The sequence below is a fragment of the Taudactylus pleione genome, unplaced genomic scaffold (genome assembly GCF_031769625.1).
Source record: "Taudactylus pleione unplaced genomic scaffold, aTauple2 ptg000574l, whole genome shotgun sequence".
Classification (NCBI taxonomy): Eukaryota; Metazoa; Chordata; class Amphibia; order Anura; family Myobatrachidae; genus Taudactylus; species Taudactylus pleione.
The window spans coordinates 1,313,214-1,331,961 of NW_028284976.1; the positions used below are offsets into that span (position 1 = coordinate 1,313,214).

The 18,748-nt window shown below is 41.4% G+C and overlaps 1 protein-coding gene across 1 annotated transcript in view; it reads left to right on the forward strand.

Moving 5' to 3' along the window:
* The first annotated feature begins 1,444 nt into the window (after positions 1–1,444).
* The window catches only part of LOC148481547 (all-trans-retinol dehydrogenase [NAD(+)] ADH4-like), a 48,161-nt gene continuing 30,857 nt past the window's right edge, over positions 1,445–18,748 (forward strand). Inside the window, exons 1-3 of the mRNA XM_088453263.1 lie at positions 1,445–1,526; positions 13,929–14,030; positions 15,843–15,984. Of these exons, the coding sequence (XP_088309389.1) occupies positions 1,509–1,526; positions 13,929–14,030; positions 15,843–15,984 (262 nt within the window). The 5' untranslated portion in view covers positions 1,445–1,508. The remainder of the gene's footprint in view (positions 1,527–13,928; positions 14,031–15,842; positions 15,985–18,748) is intronic.

Here is an 18,748-nt window from a genome sequence, read left to right on the forward strand (position 1 = left end):
TGGTACCAATCCGGTCTCAGTTCATGTTACATCCCGGTTCCAGTCCCAGAGTCTATTTCCAGTGCAACTCTCTCCCAGTACTGTTTTGCTGCATAACATCATATACATCCTTCATCTATGAGGAAGAGCTACATATGCTCTTCCCTACTCCAAACCTCCAGAGCTAGGTATCAGGGTCTCTCCTGGAAAGTCCAGAACCCCCAGTCCTGACACAGTGGACTTCTCGGTCTCATGAGGTTCCCCACACTGGGAGATACTTAGGTGCAAGTCTGTAATGGAGAACGGACTGAGAAGGGAGCTGTGCATGTTCAGAAGGTGCATGTCTGGGGTCATGCCTCTGTGGAGAGCTGCTGTGTCCTAGTGCCCAGCGGCTACAGACCAGTAAACAAAGGCAGCACAGAGTGAGTTTCTAACAAGTACTTCTAGCTCTGGTCCCAAGATGTGAGGTATAGTCTGGTGGCCTGTGCTGGACCTACAGTAATGTTATTGGTTCCAGGCTCTGTAATCATTGCACCCAAGATTCAAACTAGGATGAATGAAATGTGTTTTTCTGTTTTATTATGTTAAATGGTAATGTTACATGGTCAACTCCTAATAAATAGAAGATGGTTTGGTTGAGACCTTTGCGGCACTTTAAATTCTGCAGTTAATTTCTCAACTGGCTCACATAATTATATTATTCATCAGAATTTCTTATGAACATATAGGGCCTGATTTACATGCAAGCCCATCTATTGATTCTTTGCAAACTTTGCATGCACAACCGCAAACATATGCATCTTTGGATATATCCATGCGATTCAGAGTTAGACACACCATGGACGTTTCTCTCCATCCATGAATTCTGCAATACTGGGTGTCAACTTGGTATTAACTCGGCATACAAATGTAAAAACAACCATCTCCTAGGCATATAGTAAGCATGTAGTGGGCATGTAGCCAGAGGTACACCATATTCCAAGTTATGCGTATGCCGGGGTGCACCTATTTCAGTTATGAAGCATGGGATAGATGGAAATGCCGATGACAATGATCATGGCTGCTCTTGCGTACAGAAAGAGTGGGGCAGTTCGATACTTAAACATTATGACATGCATATAGTCACAATATAATTCCATTTGCAATCCTGCATTCAGTATATGGCCACGTTCGGACCTGTTTGCAACTCGGAATCAAGCGCACAATCAATAAAAACAGTTTTAAGCTATTCCTTCAATGTGTGATCAAAATACCTCTGACGCATATAAAGCTACAAATCGCATGATCTAAGTTAGTAACAATAGGTACAATTATGTTTACATTTATGACAGAATGTATTTAAACACTGCGGTGTTATCAGTAGTGCAGTGTAGGAACATAAGGAGGGAGGAGGGCAGGGAAGGGGGAATTGGGAGGGTTATGGGCTGGTAATAGAGCAGGATATTTAACCCATATCAGGCACCACTCTGAACATGCACTGAGACAAACAGCTTGTACAACTTACAACTCGGAAAGAGGGACAAGTCACCATGAGTACAGTTGGGCAAGTAAGGAAACCAGCTTGTTCATCTCCGTTACTTGTATTCTATTCTATTTAATCTTCTAAGTTCTTTATATCACCTCAACTTTCCTGCCACATATAGTCTCACCAATGATTTGCTGCACAGAATAATACAAGTTAATGTTATTAACTTTGCTGATGCAGTTACTACAGTGTATTAAATAATAATGTGGTTCAAAATTAGAATTCATAGAGCGCAAAGTGTTAATTTTTCTAATAAGCAGTGTTTTAAACATTTTTAGAAACCAATTTAGTAATGTGTACATTATATAGTTAGAAATGGTGTTACATATTAAATATTAGTTTTTTTATCAGCTTCTATGATAAAGATGTTTTTTGTAAATATATTTATATTTTATTGTTTATTTATATATGTCACATTAGTATGCAGTACAGAGACAATTTATCATGCTGATCAGTCGCTTCCCATTGGAGGTTACAGTTTAACTTGCCTGACACACAAATTCACACACTAGTGACATAGTTGCTGACCTCGTCGGACTCTCTTCTGGGAGATCCTGATGGGGGATGTACCAGGGGCAACTGTGGAACCATGAACTGCCTCATATCTAGCTTCAACCCCCCCCCCCCCCAATACAAATCTAATTTTTGCATTTGCAGCAGGAGGTGACACAATTATGATGTGATTCACAGTGAAATGCGTCTTCGTGGCTTTGCCCGTTTGACTGCAGTAGGGTAGTCTAGTCTCCCGAGATCCACCGATATCTCCACTAATTTCATATGACTATAATTCAGTTTCGTGGTCAACTAAGTAACCTTATACGTTAAGCATCATGTGTTTTTAAGAGTGTGTATCTTATACAATTATGTTTTGGGACAACAGTAGTAAGAGGAATGGGATATTGTTCCTTCTGACCCTCATATAGAATATATAAATTATCAACATGTTAATTTAAAAGACTGCATGGAGTCATTGCTCTACTTCCTGTTTGCTATTTGGTGTAAAAATGTAAAAAATAGGTATATCCCATAATACTCATATTTTGTGATGCCAAATGAAAACAAGATATAAAAAAGTGTTAAAGAGAACCATAGCTGTGACAAGCGCTGTACAATCTATACTTTACAGTGAGAACAGCAACAGCACAAAAATAAAAGGTTTTGCAGAATAATATATAGGAGTATAATCATTACCTGATGCACACTTGTTCAAGTGAAAAATGTGTGTGAACGACTATTTAGTCATTGTGTTGTTTACCTTGAACTGTCAGCGTGCATCCAACAAGCAGGTCACTTACTGAAAGAATATAATGTTTGTATGTAATCAAAAATGTCACCACATTAACAAAGAACCAATGTTAACTTTGAATTTATGAAAGATAATATTAAAAACATCACTAACTTCATTTTACAGATTTTTCAATATCTCTCCACAGTTAGGTGCTGGGCAGTTACACAGTAACATTAGCTAGTGAGAGCAAAGCTGTTTCTATAGCATTTTCTTTGGCTGCTCCACTGTATATAAACCAGGGGCGTATCTATAATGGGTGCAGGGTGTGCGGGGCACACGGGCCCCTGGGTACTGGGGGCCCACACCGTACACCCTGCACCCATACTCCCTAATACTTACCTCTCTGAAGTCCCACATCGGCTGGAGAGGCGCTACACAGAACGCGTGGAAAGTGGCCGCAACGGCCACTTTCCCTGCGTTCTGCACATGTGCAGTAGGGAAATCACCGGGAAAATGGCTCCCACGCCATTTTCCCAGTGTCCTGCGCATGTGCTGTAGACTCCGGGCACAAACTAGTGCCCGGAGTCTACTGAACCTGTCAGTATGCCACGCCCACCGGAGAGAGAGGAGGGGGCCCCGGATGGTGAGTGAATACGGATTCTCAACTCTAAATACGCCCCTGCTATAAACTGTATAATTTCAGAAAATGTCCTGCATATCTTGAATGGGATACATACAGCTTGTCAAAAATAAAGAGGACAGCTATCAAGCGACCAATTACTATTTGTGCAGTTTTTTCCTGACAGCCAAAGTGAAGTGCGTTAGTATATATAAAAAATTATTTTGGTCTCCTTTATAAATAGAATGAAATATGTAGAACGCACAATAATTTAATATGCTGCAGAGGCAACCTCTTTTACTGAAGCAAACATAATTTTACAGATCCACACTATTTGTATAGTACTACTGTAAAAAAACAACTTACTTATATAAGAGGAAAACATACTACGGGAGTCTGGTGGTAAACTGCACATGCATTAGATCACTTAAGGTGCGTACACACAGGACGATTTTTGCTCTGGGAGAAAATCGCCCCGTGTGTCCCCGGCAGGGCACAACACTGAGAGCACAACACTGAGAGCACAACACTGAGAGCACAACACTGAACGAAATCAATAATGATTTTGTTCAGTGCCGGGCTCACTCCCTCATCCCCGAACATGTTCAACCTGACATTATCGTCAGGTTGGACAGGAAGTTCGGAAGATGAACGAAAACTACAAACTACAAACGGGAGCGCACTTTTGTAGTTTTCTCTCTCCTTGAACACAGCCAGGTCGGTAGTTTGAGTGACAGATTGAGGCGTTTGTGGGTGGTAACAGGGGAAGGTGCTTGAAAACGGGGGAGTGGAGATCCGAACGCAGGCGTGCCTAATTATGCGAACGGCGTTTTATGGGAGTGCATAATTAACAAAGTAGTGTCATGACACACGTGACATGGGTGGTTTGTACACTGACCTGATCGTAGTGCTTAAGAGAGGGTATGGTCAACCTTAAGCTCTACGACCAGTTCCGATGGTTCCCGATGGTCTCGATTAATCCTTATATGCCCGGACATGACGTGTAATGCGTACGAGAAGGGGGCAAATTTTTTGTCTTACGGCCGCATCCTCCCCTTGGTCGGCCAGCTAACGATCCGATCTTAGGGACGCAACTTGCGAGGGCATCATTTGCATATCCGGCCCCTTTTCCCTTACGACCGTGCGACCGCTACGACCTACTCTGAATGAGGTCCTCAGAATCAACACCCTACAGTTGTGGTTCTTAATTCTGGTCCTCAAGTACTCCTAACCAGTCATATTTTTAAAATTTCTATCTGTGGAAGCAGGTGGAATAATTACTGACCCATCGTAATAAATTAACTCACATGTGCATGATAAAAAAAATCCAGAGAACATGACCTGTTGCCTCATTCTCAATTGCAAATTCAGTAAAAAGTTGGTCACAGCCTAATGCATACTACACACCCAGATCAGGCAGATAACCTACCTATTGTCGATGACCACCATACTTCTTTTATGGATGGCCATACTCCTTTCGACGGTTGACTAAAATGACTATGTAGACTATTCAGAAAGGTGTCTGACATAATCACTAACAAAGAGAAACTGTGCTGGATGCACATGAAGTATGAATAATTATTGCTGACACACCATTTGTTGAGGGCATTCGGTATGAAATCCCGGCTGCCGCATGCCCGGCAGTTCGATTCCCGGCAGCGGCAGCCCGACAAAAGAGCAGAACCCGGCAGCGGAAGCCCGACAGCGCTGGAAATCCTGATTGTCCCTAAGGTAAGTAAAAAGTAACCTAACCAACCCCCCTAACCCTAACCCTCCTTAGGAGTGCCTAACCCTAACCCCCCCTTACCCGCTGCCTAAACATAAGTCCCCCAGGGGGGTGCCTAACCCTAAGTCCCCCCCGGGTGTGCCTAACCCTAACCCTCCCTCCCCCTAGTCTAACCCTAACCCTCCTGGGGGGGAGCCTAACCATAAGTCCCCCCCGGGTGCCCTAAACCTAACCCTCCCTCTCCTGCGGCTGTCCGCTCGCGGCGCCCGGCATCCCTTCGATCGGGATGCCGGGCGCCTGTCTCTTGGCATCTGGAAAATGACAGGCGTCTAGATTTTAGATGCCTGTCATTTAACCCTAGCCGGGATTGAGGATTCGGGAAGCCGGCGGTCGGTATTGCGGCCACCGGCTTCCTAAAAGTATCCCGTGGAGGGCTAGCGTTATTTACAAACACTGTTCAAATATGCAAATCTGCAATAAACTCTTTTCATTGTCAAACCTGCATTAGATAAATAAAACAAAATTACTTATTGGATATTTTGGATTTTGTTACTTTTGTATGTATCCAATGAGCAATGTTGGTAAGTAACTTTAATGAAATAAATCTGCCCAAAGAGGCTTTGGAACCAAAGTGTGAGCTAATGAGCCCGCATTTATGGTGCATACAGACGGTACGACTAAAATGGACGGTATGAACGATAACGATCATATCGTTATCGTTCATACTGTGCATTTTTAGGAGGCCAACGACCTGCGAAGCGTGGACATGTATGGACAATAACGATATCGTCCATCGCCTGTGCATGCAGGCCAACCTGGTCGATATTGACCAGGTTACTATAGGGACCCGTTGGCCATCGTTGGTGGGTACATGGTGTGCTGGTAGTTCGATATCGAACATCCAGCACACCCGGGAGACCGTACCCCGTTATCGTTGTCGATCGTCCCGTGTGTATGCACCATTAGGCCAAAGTGCTTTCCAATTTGTACACCCATTTCACAGTCTTTGCATACACCCTAATAAAAGCAATAAGCTTCTAGTTTTATGGAGAATGTGCAGAATGTATAAAGTAAAAATAACACTTCAAAGTTCAACCTATGATCATATAAGAATCACCCCCCTTTATTCATTTTAACATTTTTGTCTAAAATACTACTTGTTGTAGCTTGATTTAGTACATTTGTTATGTGAGTAAGGGGATCTAACATTAAAATATGCGGCTCTTTCCTGTGTTTGGAGTGCAAGATAACATAAATTTCCTATTATACAGTAAGACCCAGAGAAATCAAGTCCTTTTCCAAAGATGAAAATGCCCTTGATCTGTCCAACCTCCCATTACCCAGTGCAAATTTCCTTCCCCACATATATATTATACTGCCCCATTAAACAAAGTGCACTTGCTCATAAATGTGTAACAACAGAACATTTATGCTGCAGTTCTAGCCTTTGCAGTTCATAACTAACCTCAGTAATACCCCTTTTCCAACAAAATTCCGGGTCTGACCCGGAGTTGGAACAGGGTTCCTATCCGGATCAGACCCGGAATTTAGCCGGCACCGACTCAGGATATTCCCGAGTCGGCGCCGCTCACACTGCAGTCAGGTCTGCAGAGACCCGGCTTTTCCGGCGTGAAAGTGGACGCTTGGAGATGATGTCATCTCCAAGCGCCACTGAAGCCGGACCAATCGGCCGGCTTGTGGCGCACTGCAGGTCATCAAGACCCGGAGTGCGCCATACACACAGCAGGGTTTCATGGGCTACGCCAGTGCTATTTACCTGGGTTGGATTGCCGGGTCACTCGACCCGGCGATCCAACCCTCTCCCCTTTTACACGAAGGAGCTGCCTGGGTTAACCCTGCAATAACCCAGGTTTTAGCTCCGGTGTAAAAGGGGTATAAGTCTTCTTATAGTTATTGTGGGTTTTATGGAAGAACTCCCATCCCAAATAATAACTATTTGTTTGAAGTAACCATTCTCATATGGCTTATAAATCCTTATTACCTTTCATGTCTGGAAAAAAATTATAAAAAAAATGAAGCACAAAAATAAAAATAAATTAATTAATATATAAATAAATAAATAAATAAATAAATAAATATATAAATAAGATACTTTCAGAACTGAAAATTCCATAAATGACCACAGACATGCAGTAGTGCCAAGTTTGCTCATTATCTTAAACCAGCTTCATAAATGTGTCTGTGTACAAAGTAAGATGAATAATCAGTATATAGTTGTTATCTAATTACATTCATTACTTTCTCCAGGAGTAATCAGTAGCTAAAGAATTGTAACCATACCACCAACATCATTAGCTCCTTGTTATGTATATCATTATCTAAATATTGTCTTCCTGCTCTAGGAGGAAATGTAAGCATAATAAACACTTTTTAAGATTCAAAGCATCATATAACAAATCTAGGCAAAATCTGGCAAAAAAAGTGATAAACAACATAAGTCCATTTAACCTTGCACATAATACAAGCTGTATTAATACAAAAAGCAGATGGCTCTTAAACATAAGTTGTAGTTGTCATAATTTTTTATTTGAACATCAGTCCATTCATCTAACGTTAAGCATGATGGATTTGCAATAGAATGAACACGAGTTTTGCTGCATACAGTTCACACCACTTTAACCTTGACTTTTATGTGCAGTGATCAGGTTATTACAATGAAGGTGGGGGTACAGGTGTGTAGACATTGACTGTAAAATAAGATAAGATATTTTTCAACTGTTCTGCAGTACAGTAGGTAAGTACAGCACACTATATGAGGGGGCATGGACTGCACACACCCTAATTCTAAATATAATGACAGGTGCTTACATGCTGAAACTTGTAGATCCACACAGATAAAAGAGAAAATGCAGGTGCACATTCCAAATACTAAACACTGACAATCAGAATAATTCCAATAAACTCTGCAATAATAGTACATTTAAGGTGCTTAGCATAATTTTAACCAAAAATATGGGCTCACCCACCGTATCCAGGTGACCTCATCATCAGGTGGGTCCCTAACACTAAGGTTCAAGTCCAGGACACGGGACCGACCGCCCAGGCCAGCACAAACCACCCACCCCAAGGCATCATACTAATGAGTCGTTTAAGTGTTAAAAGGTGTTAAATGAGTAAGATGCAGCAGCTATGTGTTGAGCGATGTGTTGAAAGGTAATAATTAAAGTGTCATAAAAAAAGGTGTAACATTGGGGAAAAAAATGGATCTCTGGCATTTGCAGACTGCATTTTGAAAAGGCACTATGTATGGTAAGTACTGAATAAATGTATACAATTCAAGGGACGGAGTGATCCGGCTGCCTCAGCTATGTAATAATATCAACACAGTGCTGCTGCTTCTTTTAACACTTAAACCTCTCACTAGTGTGATGCATTGGGGTGGTTGGTGTGCTGGCCTGGGGGGTCCCTTGCCCTGGCATTGAACCTTAGTGTTAGGGACCCACCTGATGATGAGGTCACCTGGATTCGATGAGTGGGCTCATATTTCAGGCCAAAATTATGCTAAGCACCTTCAATTTAATCTATGTTATAATGTAGAGTTTATTATATTTACTCTGATTGGCAGTGTTTAGTATTTGGAGTGTACATTTTCTCTGTGAAGTACAGGAAACTAGTAAGAAAGAAAACTAGTTATTTCTTGGAATTGTACATTATTCAGTTGTTTACTTTGTTTTGTTTCTCTTACACTGCAATGCTGGGTACATATTTAGATGACGGATTGATCTGCCATCAGAGTGGCCAATTGGTAAGCTATACAGACTTGCCAATCGGCCGCTCCATAAATCTGGGCTGACATCACAACTGGATAGGTATTTAAATTTGCCCGCCCAGTTGGATGTCAGTGTTAGCGATCCCCTACGGACAGTGTACAGGCAGTCGGCGGGTCGCCATACACACATGCAGATACACTGATATATTTCGCTAGCCAATAGTCATCAAGTGTACCCAACATTAGTGTATGACATGAACATATAATCATATCATAACACTAGCAACCCGCTCCGGCTTCACACGGAAGTAATTTCATCTTGTCACAGCCCCTGCATCTCATAACAACCTATGCCTTGTCATCACAGTCCTCTGCATCTCGCCACAACCCCCTGCTTATCATTCCTGCCCCCTGCCCCCAGTTTCATCTCAACCACCACTGCTGCTGCCCTGCAGCTGGCTGGGGCCCAGCCACTGGGATGTGCTGGGAAGGGCAGGAGGTTTATGGATGTAAGATTTGTATTGCAGCTACTGTAACCATTATCAGCAGCAACACATTTCTGCATCCTCCATGTTCACCCCTCCCTAGCTGCAGAACATGGCGATGAACAATGTCCTCTTTGCACAATATACCCTGTATTTCCTGAGCTTCTTGTTGAGCTTTCTCACTGTGGTGAACCTGTCTGAGAACAGCACTGACTTCCATGGAGGTGCGTCCTATTCACTGAGAGTTTGTGGCTGAGTGGGAACATCACGCTGGAGAGGAAGCACTTCACGGTTGAGGAGTGACCTGAGTCCACCTGCAGGTTCACAAGGAAGTGGACATCGGTATCTGATGGTTACTAACCATCAATGCTTTTGTTCTGATGGTAGTGATGATGGCAATCCGATGTTTGCCACCATCAAATAGAAATCATTTGATGATGTTCCAATGATTGTTGGTTTTTAAATCCTGATAGCTATGCCTTCCATGGCTCCTTTGTGGCTGCTGTGTCTGCATCAGAGCATCTTCATGGGTTCATTTGAGGCTGTCTCTCATTCTCTGTCTGCCTCAGAAGTGACCCCGCTCAGTCCCTGACTCCCTCCCCTCTCTAGGCTGCTACTAAGCAACAGGGCACATTGTTATTTCTGATTGGCTCTCACTGTCTCAGAAAGCCAGTGAGACTGCAGCCCTTGGCCCTGCAGCAGCAGTCAGTCACTTACACAGCACAACAGTTTTTTCTGTGACTTGCTTTATCCAAGTCTAGGGGTATATTTACTAAAGTGTGGGTTTTTAGAAGTGGAGATTTTGCCCATAGCAACCAATCAGATTGTAGCTATTATCTTCTAGAATTTGCTAGATAAATGTTAAGTAGAATCTGATTGGTTGCTATTGGCAACATCTCCACTTCTAAAAATCTGCACTTTAGTAAATATACCCCTCAGTTTCAGATGCTCTCTTGCTGTTTCAGCACCCTGGTCCACCCCTATACAGCAGTTTGGTGCAAGATTTTTTTTTCTGAGACCTACTTCACTAAAATTGTCACTACTCGGCTCTCTTTTGTCACAGATGAATGGTTCACACACATGAACCTTCCTCGATCAATGCTTTATAGAACAGTGAAAACAGCATCATAATCTGTCCAGTGGTTCAAGAGATTAGCCCAAATGAACTAACAGTCCGCTAAACCAGGGACATTATATAATATATATATATATATATATATATATATATATATATATATATACACATATACAGAGAGAGAGAGAGAGAGAGAAGAGATATCTGATTCTACAGTGCATTAAAAATAGCCTACTATTACTGTACACATTGACTAAGATTTTTTCAGATATCAACTAAATTCATTTTAGTTTGAACTTTGTAAAACAAATGTGTAATATGTACACACACCATTATACATTTTCCTCTTCTGTTGTTGTGCTAGAAAACAAGATTTAGAATTAGTTTTACTTTGCTCTAGAACATGGATTATTAAGCATATATGTTGATACATTGTAACAAATGTGTGAGCATAATGTTGCGTTTCCACTAGCAAATAGTGGAACGACAGTAACATTGTAATCGTACAGTCATTCCTCTTCCCCTGCAGTGCCTACACTGAATGATAAGTCGTTCAGTGTAGGCACCCTCCCTCATCCCTGAACATGGTCAATCTGTCGTTATCGGCAGATTAACCAGCATGTTCAGGCGATGATTGATGTCGAAAACGACCAGCGCATCGCTGGTCGTATTCGACATTTTCATGCCCGATTCATGCACAATGAGCGATTGAACGATAACGATATCATTATCATTCAATCGCTCATTTTAATCGGCAAGTGGATAGGCGGCTTTAGTCTCCCAGCAAAGTGCTATTTCCAAGAATGAGAAAGGTAGCAAACTGCAGCTTGGTAGGTTAGATACATTTTCTAATATGCAGTTATTTTAATTTGCATTTTCTAGCAGAAAACAACAGAAAAGGAATCACAATTTGTAGATTCTCTTATTATTAGTTGGGATATTTACTAAATATAATTATCACTGGTTTTCTTTTTGCTGGGTCTTTAAAAATAGAAATTACATATTTTGTTGCTTGAAGCACTGGCACAGTTTAATTAATTTACTGTAAGTCTAAATTGAATGTAGAATGATAAAATCATCTCTCCATTCTCAATTGGCAGAAAGCTGAAAAAAATGATGCATTTAATTAAAATTTCAGATAATCTATGCCTTGCAGAGCTGAGGTAAAAGCTTAAGGAGCATCTTTACTAATTATTGGGAATTAATCCTGATAATTATATTTTTTTATTGCAGTTTATCATCACAATAAGAAATTAAGAATCATTGGGATGCAACAAAATTCATATGCAGGGACAGGGGCTCTGTTAGGAACCAGATCCTGTGATATATTAGAAGTAAAGTGATCATTAATGCAATCACTTTACTTCAGAGTTCGGGACCCAAGTTGGGTATGGCAGTCGGGATGCTGGAGGTCAGAATAGTGACAGTCAGAATCCCAATGCCTAAGTATACTACCCCTAACCTTCCCCCAACCACCAGGATGGTAACCCCCAGCTTGAGGGTTCAGGACCCATCAGACCACAAATGTGCGAGTGGAGCAAGCCGGGGTAATTTTTGCTCAGTGTAAACGATATGCTACAATGGCTAAAGCCATCTGAATATGCCGTTAGCTACTGGAGACAAGCACAGAAATTCTTCACATTCCAGTGCTCGGTAAATTTGGCATTTTAGCATTCCCTATACCTATAGTAACCAATGTGGGCTGCTTTTGTGGTCAAAAATGAGGAACCACAGCAAATATGTAGTCCCCTGTACATACATCCTGGTAAAGTTTAAAATTTGTGGTTAGCCCTCAAAAACTGCTTTTTTCAGGGGATATTACACAAACAGTTTTAGATAAATATGCCCCTAAGAAAGAAAGATGTAATTAGCAGTCACCAGTAACCATAACAATTTTTTTTTACTTAACAGGAATCCAGGCGATGTGTCTTGAGTATGCAGGGAGATGGCGATGAGACCCTGAGAATAGATTGGTGCATGTGCAGTGGAGCAAATTTGGGTATTTGGTTACATTAAAATAGGAATGAAAGCCCAAATGAGGCTCCACTATCCATTCATTTCATCATGCTCAGAAGGGGACAGTGCGGGCATCCAGAGCAGATGGGAAACCATCACAAGCCCTATAGCTAAATTATCCATAGACAGACTAGGTGCCTCTTTAGGACACAGTTGACAATGATAGGCAAAGAGTAGTCTAACCCATTTTTATAATTTTTTTTTTTACAAATGGTGAATAGGGGGTACTGAACCAGTATGCTGCCTTGGGACTCATGGGGTCTTAATCTGACTCTAGAGAAAACAGTTTTGTCTAAACACATACAAGCATCCCTGGAGGATTTGCAAACACCCACTTACAATCATTTCACTTGTACTGGTGACAGTAATCATCATCCAATATTTATACCTCCTTCTAATGACAAGCAAATACTATGGCCTTTCCAAGCTAAAATGTATCCTTCTTTTCATCCACAGGCCCCCATTTAGTAATGATCGCTATTGCAATGCGATCTGGATATGACATTACCGACCATGATCCCATTGCAATATGCAATCATAGCATCTGAAAGTATCACCTGGGACATGCAGGAACACGGGCTCCGAAAATGTCCCCGGAGAGCTGTCGGCCAGTGCCGGTACTGCTGCGCATGCGCAGTCATGCTGACTGGCTGCACATGCATGGCTGCAATTGCCTGCGCTGTATAGCCCATAGGCTACAGTAGCTAATGCCATCTTCAGATGGCGTTAGCTGCGGGGGCCAATATCCAGAATGCATCGCATTCCGGATTGGCAGCATCACATAACCCATAGAAACCTATGGGGGATGTGGCTGCCTGCGGGAATGGAGGGATCACAGCAGGTATCAGATATACCTGCTGTGGTTCCTCCTTCATACATCTGGGGGATACTAAATATTTGTGGTTAACCCCCGAAAATGTTCCTATTTTTCAATATTGACCAATTGCACAATAATATGCCTCTTTTCAGGCACTGTAATTGTAATACTTACCTTTTATTCTTCTCATCTGGGTTTTATAATTTGATATTTAATAAGGAGTATTAAACATATGTAGAACTTTATAACAAATTCATTCAGTTTACTGTAGTGCGCCACAGTATTATACTTGACGTGCTTAGATGCCTCTGGAAACTATTTTAAAATATTGGCAACCACGTATAAGCATTTCACTTATGCATGATCAGAATGTCTGTGAATGTGTGCCTGCACACCAGAGACAAACGATATAAATGCACAATAAAGTAAGCTAATGTTCAACAAACACTACAAAGAACATTAAGCAGAGGGCTTTTGGCGTCTAATGTTAAAAGCATGAGGCTATCTCCAGAGTGACAACTAAAGAGGTACAGAATTGTTTTTAGTTTAAAAAAGAATCATGTTTTCATTCTAGTAAGGAATGTGAAACGTGCAGAAATGGTGCAGCACAATGATATACACTGCTTATGCTGACCTCTGTTCCATATAAACTTTAAAGAGTCATGCTGCATTTTTGTAAAAACATGAAGCATAATAAATTGTAATCTGTTTTGTCTGCATTTTGGCAGGTTATCAAATGTAAGGCAGCAATAGCATGGGAGGCAGGGAAGCCATTCAGCGTGGAGGAAATAGAAGTTGCTCCCCCAAGAGATCATGAAGTCCGGATAAAGGTAACAATGATTTATTATTGTTTCCACATGGAAATATTTAGGACTTGTTTCAAAATTGCAGTTAATGTCTACTGCTTATATCACTAAGTACAGCACAAAAGAGTTCTAGTGTTACTGTAGCTCTCATTGCTAATGGCTGCTTTAGTAGACTTTGGGCCTGACCCAGAGATGTACTCTTTAGCACAGCCGCTGTTTCTATGTACGCTGCCGCTGTGCTAAAATATGCAAAAGCCGCAAGAGGAACCTTCAGTAAAAAGACGCCCACTGCAGGCCTCTGTGATCTGCTGCTGTATGGTTTTCCGATGTTCATCCTACATCAGCATGTGCCAATGTCTATTGATAATATGCTTGATCCTACCTGTTGCTCCATTGAATTGTGTGATGAAATAGACGTTGTTGTATTTTGGTTGTTGTTTGACTGTGTTTGTGTCTCTTTTGTTGGTAAGTAACACAGACAGTGTAATAGTTAGCATTACTGCCTCACAGTACTGAGGTCGTGGGTTCGACTCCCACCATGGTCCTAACTGTGAGGAGTTTGTATATTCTCCCTGTGCTTGCGTTTCCTCCAGGTACTAATGTTTCCTCCCACACTCCAAAAATATACTGGTAGGCTAATTGGCTCCCAACAAAATTAACCCTAGTGTGTGCATGTGTGAGCATGTGGTAGGGAAAATAGATTGTAATCTCCACTGGGAAATGACTCATGTGAATGGCAAAATATTCTCTCTGTACAGCGCTGTGCAATATGTGTGCGCTGTATAAATAACTGGTAATAAATAAGTAAGTGGTCTCTTTCTATTTTTTCTGTATTTTTAATTCTTTTTCCATTAGACCTTTATCATAGTCTTTTTCTTTGAATTTGGCGTCCCGTTCTAGTCTTTGTGCATGATGATCTGTTAATTTGTAGAAGTTTATTTTTGCCCATTATCATTAGTTTGGTTTTGCTGTGTGAGGTAAAATATAGAAACGTGCTATTCTCAGGAAGAGGCAAAGTCTTCTGAAGCTATAATATGTGAGGTTACTGCATAAATAATTCCTGATACTGATGCTGAAGTGTGATCAGCCCAAAAAGTGCAAAAATAGCTCAGCAATGAATAGCGTAATAGGAGGTTGAGTAAAGTAGAGGGGGAGATGATATCCAGTGAGCTGAGAAGGTATGAGCTATACTGGTGAATCTATTTGTATGAGGGTGAGTCTGTGTGTAGGTGGCAGGGCCATAACTAGGGAAGTGCAAGCAGTACTGCCACACAGAGAGCAGAATGCAGTACACTGATTGGTGGGTAGGGCTACCTTTAGTATAATTTATATACTTACTTGAACTGATTGGCAATGCTCTTACATGGCAGATTTCAGTAGAAGGACAGGAATACATATATAGTGGCAGAATAAAAGACGTGCCATCTGCTGAAGGAGATACTGTTTTCATGGCTCGCAGGCTGCAGGTTTTCGCTGACATCAGACAAGCCAAACAGGGCTAATCAATTTTAAGTGGTTTAACTGAGCCAATCAGCTCCTAACTGTCATTTTAAAGACTGTGTTTGAAAAATGACAGTCAGGAGCAGATTGGTTGGTACTTTATCTCCATCTATTTTATCTCCATCCAAGGCTTAGTAAATAGACCCCTAAATATGGAAGCAGTAAACTGTTAACTTCAGGGAAAGGAGAGACTTGGGATAAAACTAGTCCATTGAAATAGAGCTGGTGTGTAGCTTAGAATTAAAAATCTTCTTGGTTCCTATGGACAGTGTGGATACACACTAAGCTTTTATTCTCTGTAAGTCTTCTAATCTTTCGCATGCATTGTGTTTTAAGATTGTTGCCACTGGAGTCTGTCGAACTGATGCTCATGCAGTGAGTACTCATTTTAAAGAGGGTCTGTTCCCTGTTATCCTCGGCCATGAAGGAGCTGGAATTGTGGAAAGTGTTGGACCAGGTGTCACAAAGTTTAAACCAGGTATCAAAATATATTTACATAATAATAATTGTTACAAAATTGATTGAACATCCTGCAATTTTAAAGTTGCTCAGAGAGAAATTGGCCCTGCACTTGTTAACGCCCTTTTGGGGCTGCACTTGTGTCCATAAACACAACTGCAAATCGCACGTGAAACTGCATATAAACAATATAGGACTGGTGCTGAGTTGGTTTACTAAAAAATAAAAAATGTGCCACTACACAAACAAGCTCAGGTGTTAGTGGGTATTGACACACACCATAGTACAGTGGGTAATGGTCTTAACCTAGACTATGCATTTATACAGACAGAGAAAGAAGACTCTTGGTTTGGGATACTCTTATGCGTTAGTTAATTTCCCTAAAATATAGCTTTTATTACAATATCCTTTAAAATAAAGTGGCCTCATGATATCACCCAACACACAAAAAAACATACAAACTTGAGTAAAATTCTTGTCTCAAATCCTATAAACCAGGATTAAATGTTGCTAGTATCAAGCAATGCAATCACAGGTAAGCATCTCCATACAATAAACCCATTAATCAATGGTTCGGGTATTGGGACAGATCATGCAAGCATAGGCGAATTAAAGCAACTTGAAATGATACCCACCATAGGTATTTCTACTTTTACAATGCAGAATCAGAAATGTTACATAATACTTGTCATACTAAAAACATTTGTTCTCCCATTATGACAGAGATATTGTTCCAAATTCCTGGTGGTCTTACAAGATTATTCTATCGTCAATATATCATAGGATTTGTTGTGCAATGATCCAACAATAAGATATTTGGTACATCCAAATATTTGTTCTCTTTCTGTGATCCACACTGATGACCATGGATCCTATTTATGACCGATCAAAGTGCCTCAAATGACATTATAAGGTCCACAATGTATCCCCTTATCATGGTATTATGATTTAAAACAAGATAAAGGATAGTACAGGTTGCACTTGTATTCATAAACAAGTATGTATCTTACCATCTCATAGGACAACCGTGGTGCATACTGAGAAGACGATCGTTTCGCCAATGCGGCTTGCTCACTTCATTGCCAGTCTTAACCTAGAGTAGAAAATAATGAAAATAGAAAGTGAATGTAATATTTTTTTTTTAACTATTTTATTATTTTTGACTGAAATATGTCAACAAAATAGTGTGATGGGCTCAGATATTTTGCCTAATATGCGCTAAGATCCTCATTTATACTTAATGTTATTTGCAGAGTTTATAATATTGATTTTAACTATCAGTGTTCTGAGTGCTAATAATTTTTCCTGCAGTTGCATAGCTCCCACCATTGGGGGTTGGTGGGGAGGTAACTAGATCAGGGCCAGGGGTATTTCCACATCATGCAGGGAGCATGTGCACAATGCAGGGGAGGTCTCCAGCCTAGTCCTTCCTATGGCACCAATTCACCATTGCTCTCCCATGCACAGCAGAGTGAATGGGTCATACCCAGGTCCAGCGCCACCATTAGGCAGCTACCTAGGGGCGGCAGCAGTTGGAGGGCAGCACTGCGTCTGCAAAAAAAAAAAAAAAATGATGGATGTTTTCTTACTGTACAACACTGACCACGGTTCTCAGCAGCCACCGCTATATCCATTGTATCCCCGCAGGCCGGCACTTCATGGCTGGCAGCAGCCACAGAGAAAACTATGGAGTGGTCCAGATTTTCATAGGACCACCTCTTAGCAGTGCATTTGAGGGTGGTGTGCTCCTCCCCTTCCCAGGTCTGCTAGTACGCAACTCCTCTCCTCTAAGTCCTACACATGTGACAGGCTAAGCAGCCATGGCAGTGTCACGGGACATGTAAGTGGGAGGAAGTGATAAGTGACTGGGAGCACCATCGAGCGCTGTGGAGTTGTGAGAGGGGATATAAGCTGGGTACGTGCCTCCTTCAGGTCAGGTTGTATGGGGCATAAGTTGCACGGTGGAGGCTACATACACTCTGGGTCTAACAGGCTGGCTGTGTAGTGACCTGAGTTACCCAGGTTTAGGGGTGAGCAGATACTCCCCAGTAACTGGTGACACCTGTTCCCTCAGCCTGCCCACTACCCCCATCACCAGCCCACTGTAACCATCTACTATTCTCTGCCCTAGCTTATCACAAGAACCCCTCACTGCCTGCCAGGAACCATTGGTCTCTCTCTCTCTAATTCTCTCTCCTCTATCTCTATATAATAAAAGTGTGAAAAGTGGTAAATTAGATTTTTATATATGAAATTATATACTGAGCAGGATACAGTTGATATAGATTTTTAATTCACTTATTATGTTCTTGCGGACCTTCTTTATCTATAATAATTTTTAATAATTCACTTATCACTTATCAGAATCCCAATGTAGGGGAAATTAACTAATTATGTTTTTTAAAGCATAGTGGTCTATAGTGCACTATGTATATAAAACTGTTTCTTTGGTTGGGGATATTTAAGCGAAAAGCTGTGGGGGGGGAAGGATAGTGGGAAGATTTGCATGTGAGGAAAATGAGCTCCTGGACACAGGGATGTGAGATAGAAGCTGGCAGGCTGCACGGAGCATGTGATGAAAGTAGTGAAGTTGGTCTGGGGGGAGAGACAATTGGTAAGCTTTGTCTAGGGTGCCGGGAAACCTTGCACCGGCCCTGTTCACACCAGCCAACTCTCAGCCAGATCAGGGGGTACATTTCCTACAGTTCGATTAGAGATTAATTTTTATAAATCACTGAAATCTCCTGAGTTCGAATTGAACTTGAACAGCAAAATCCCTTAGC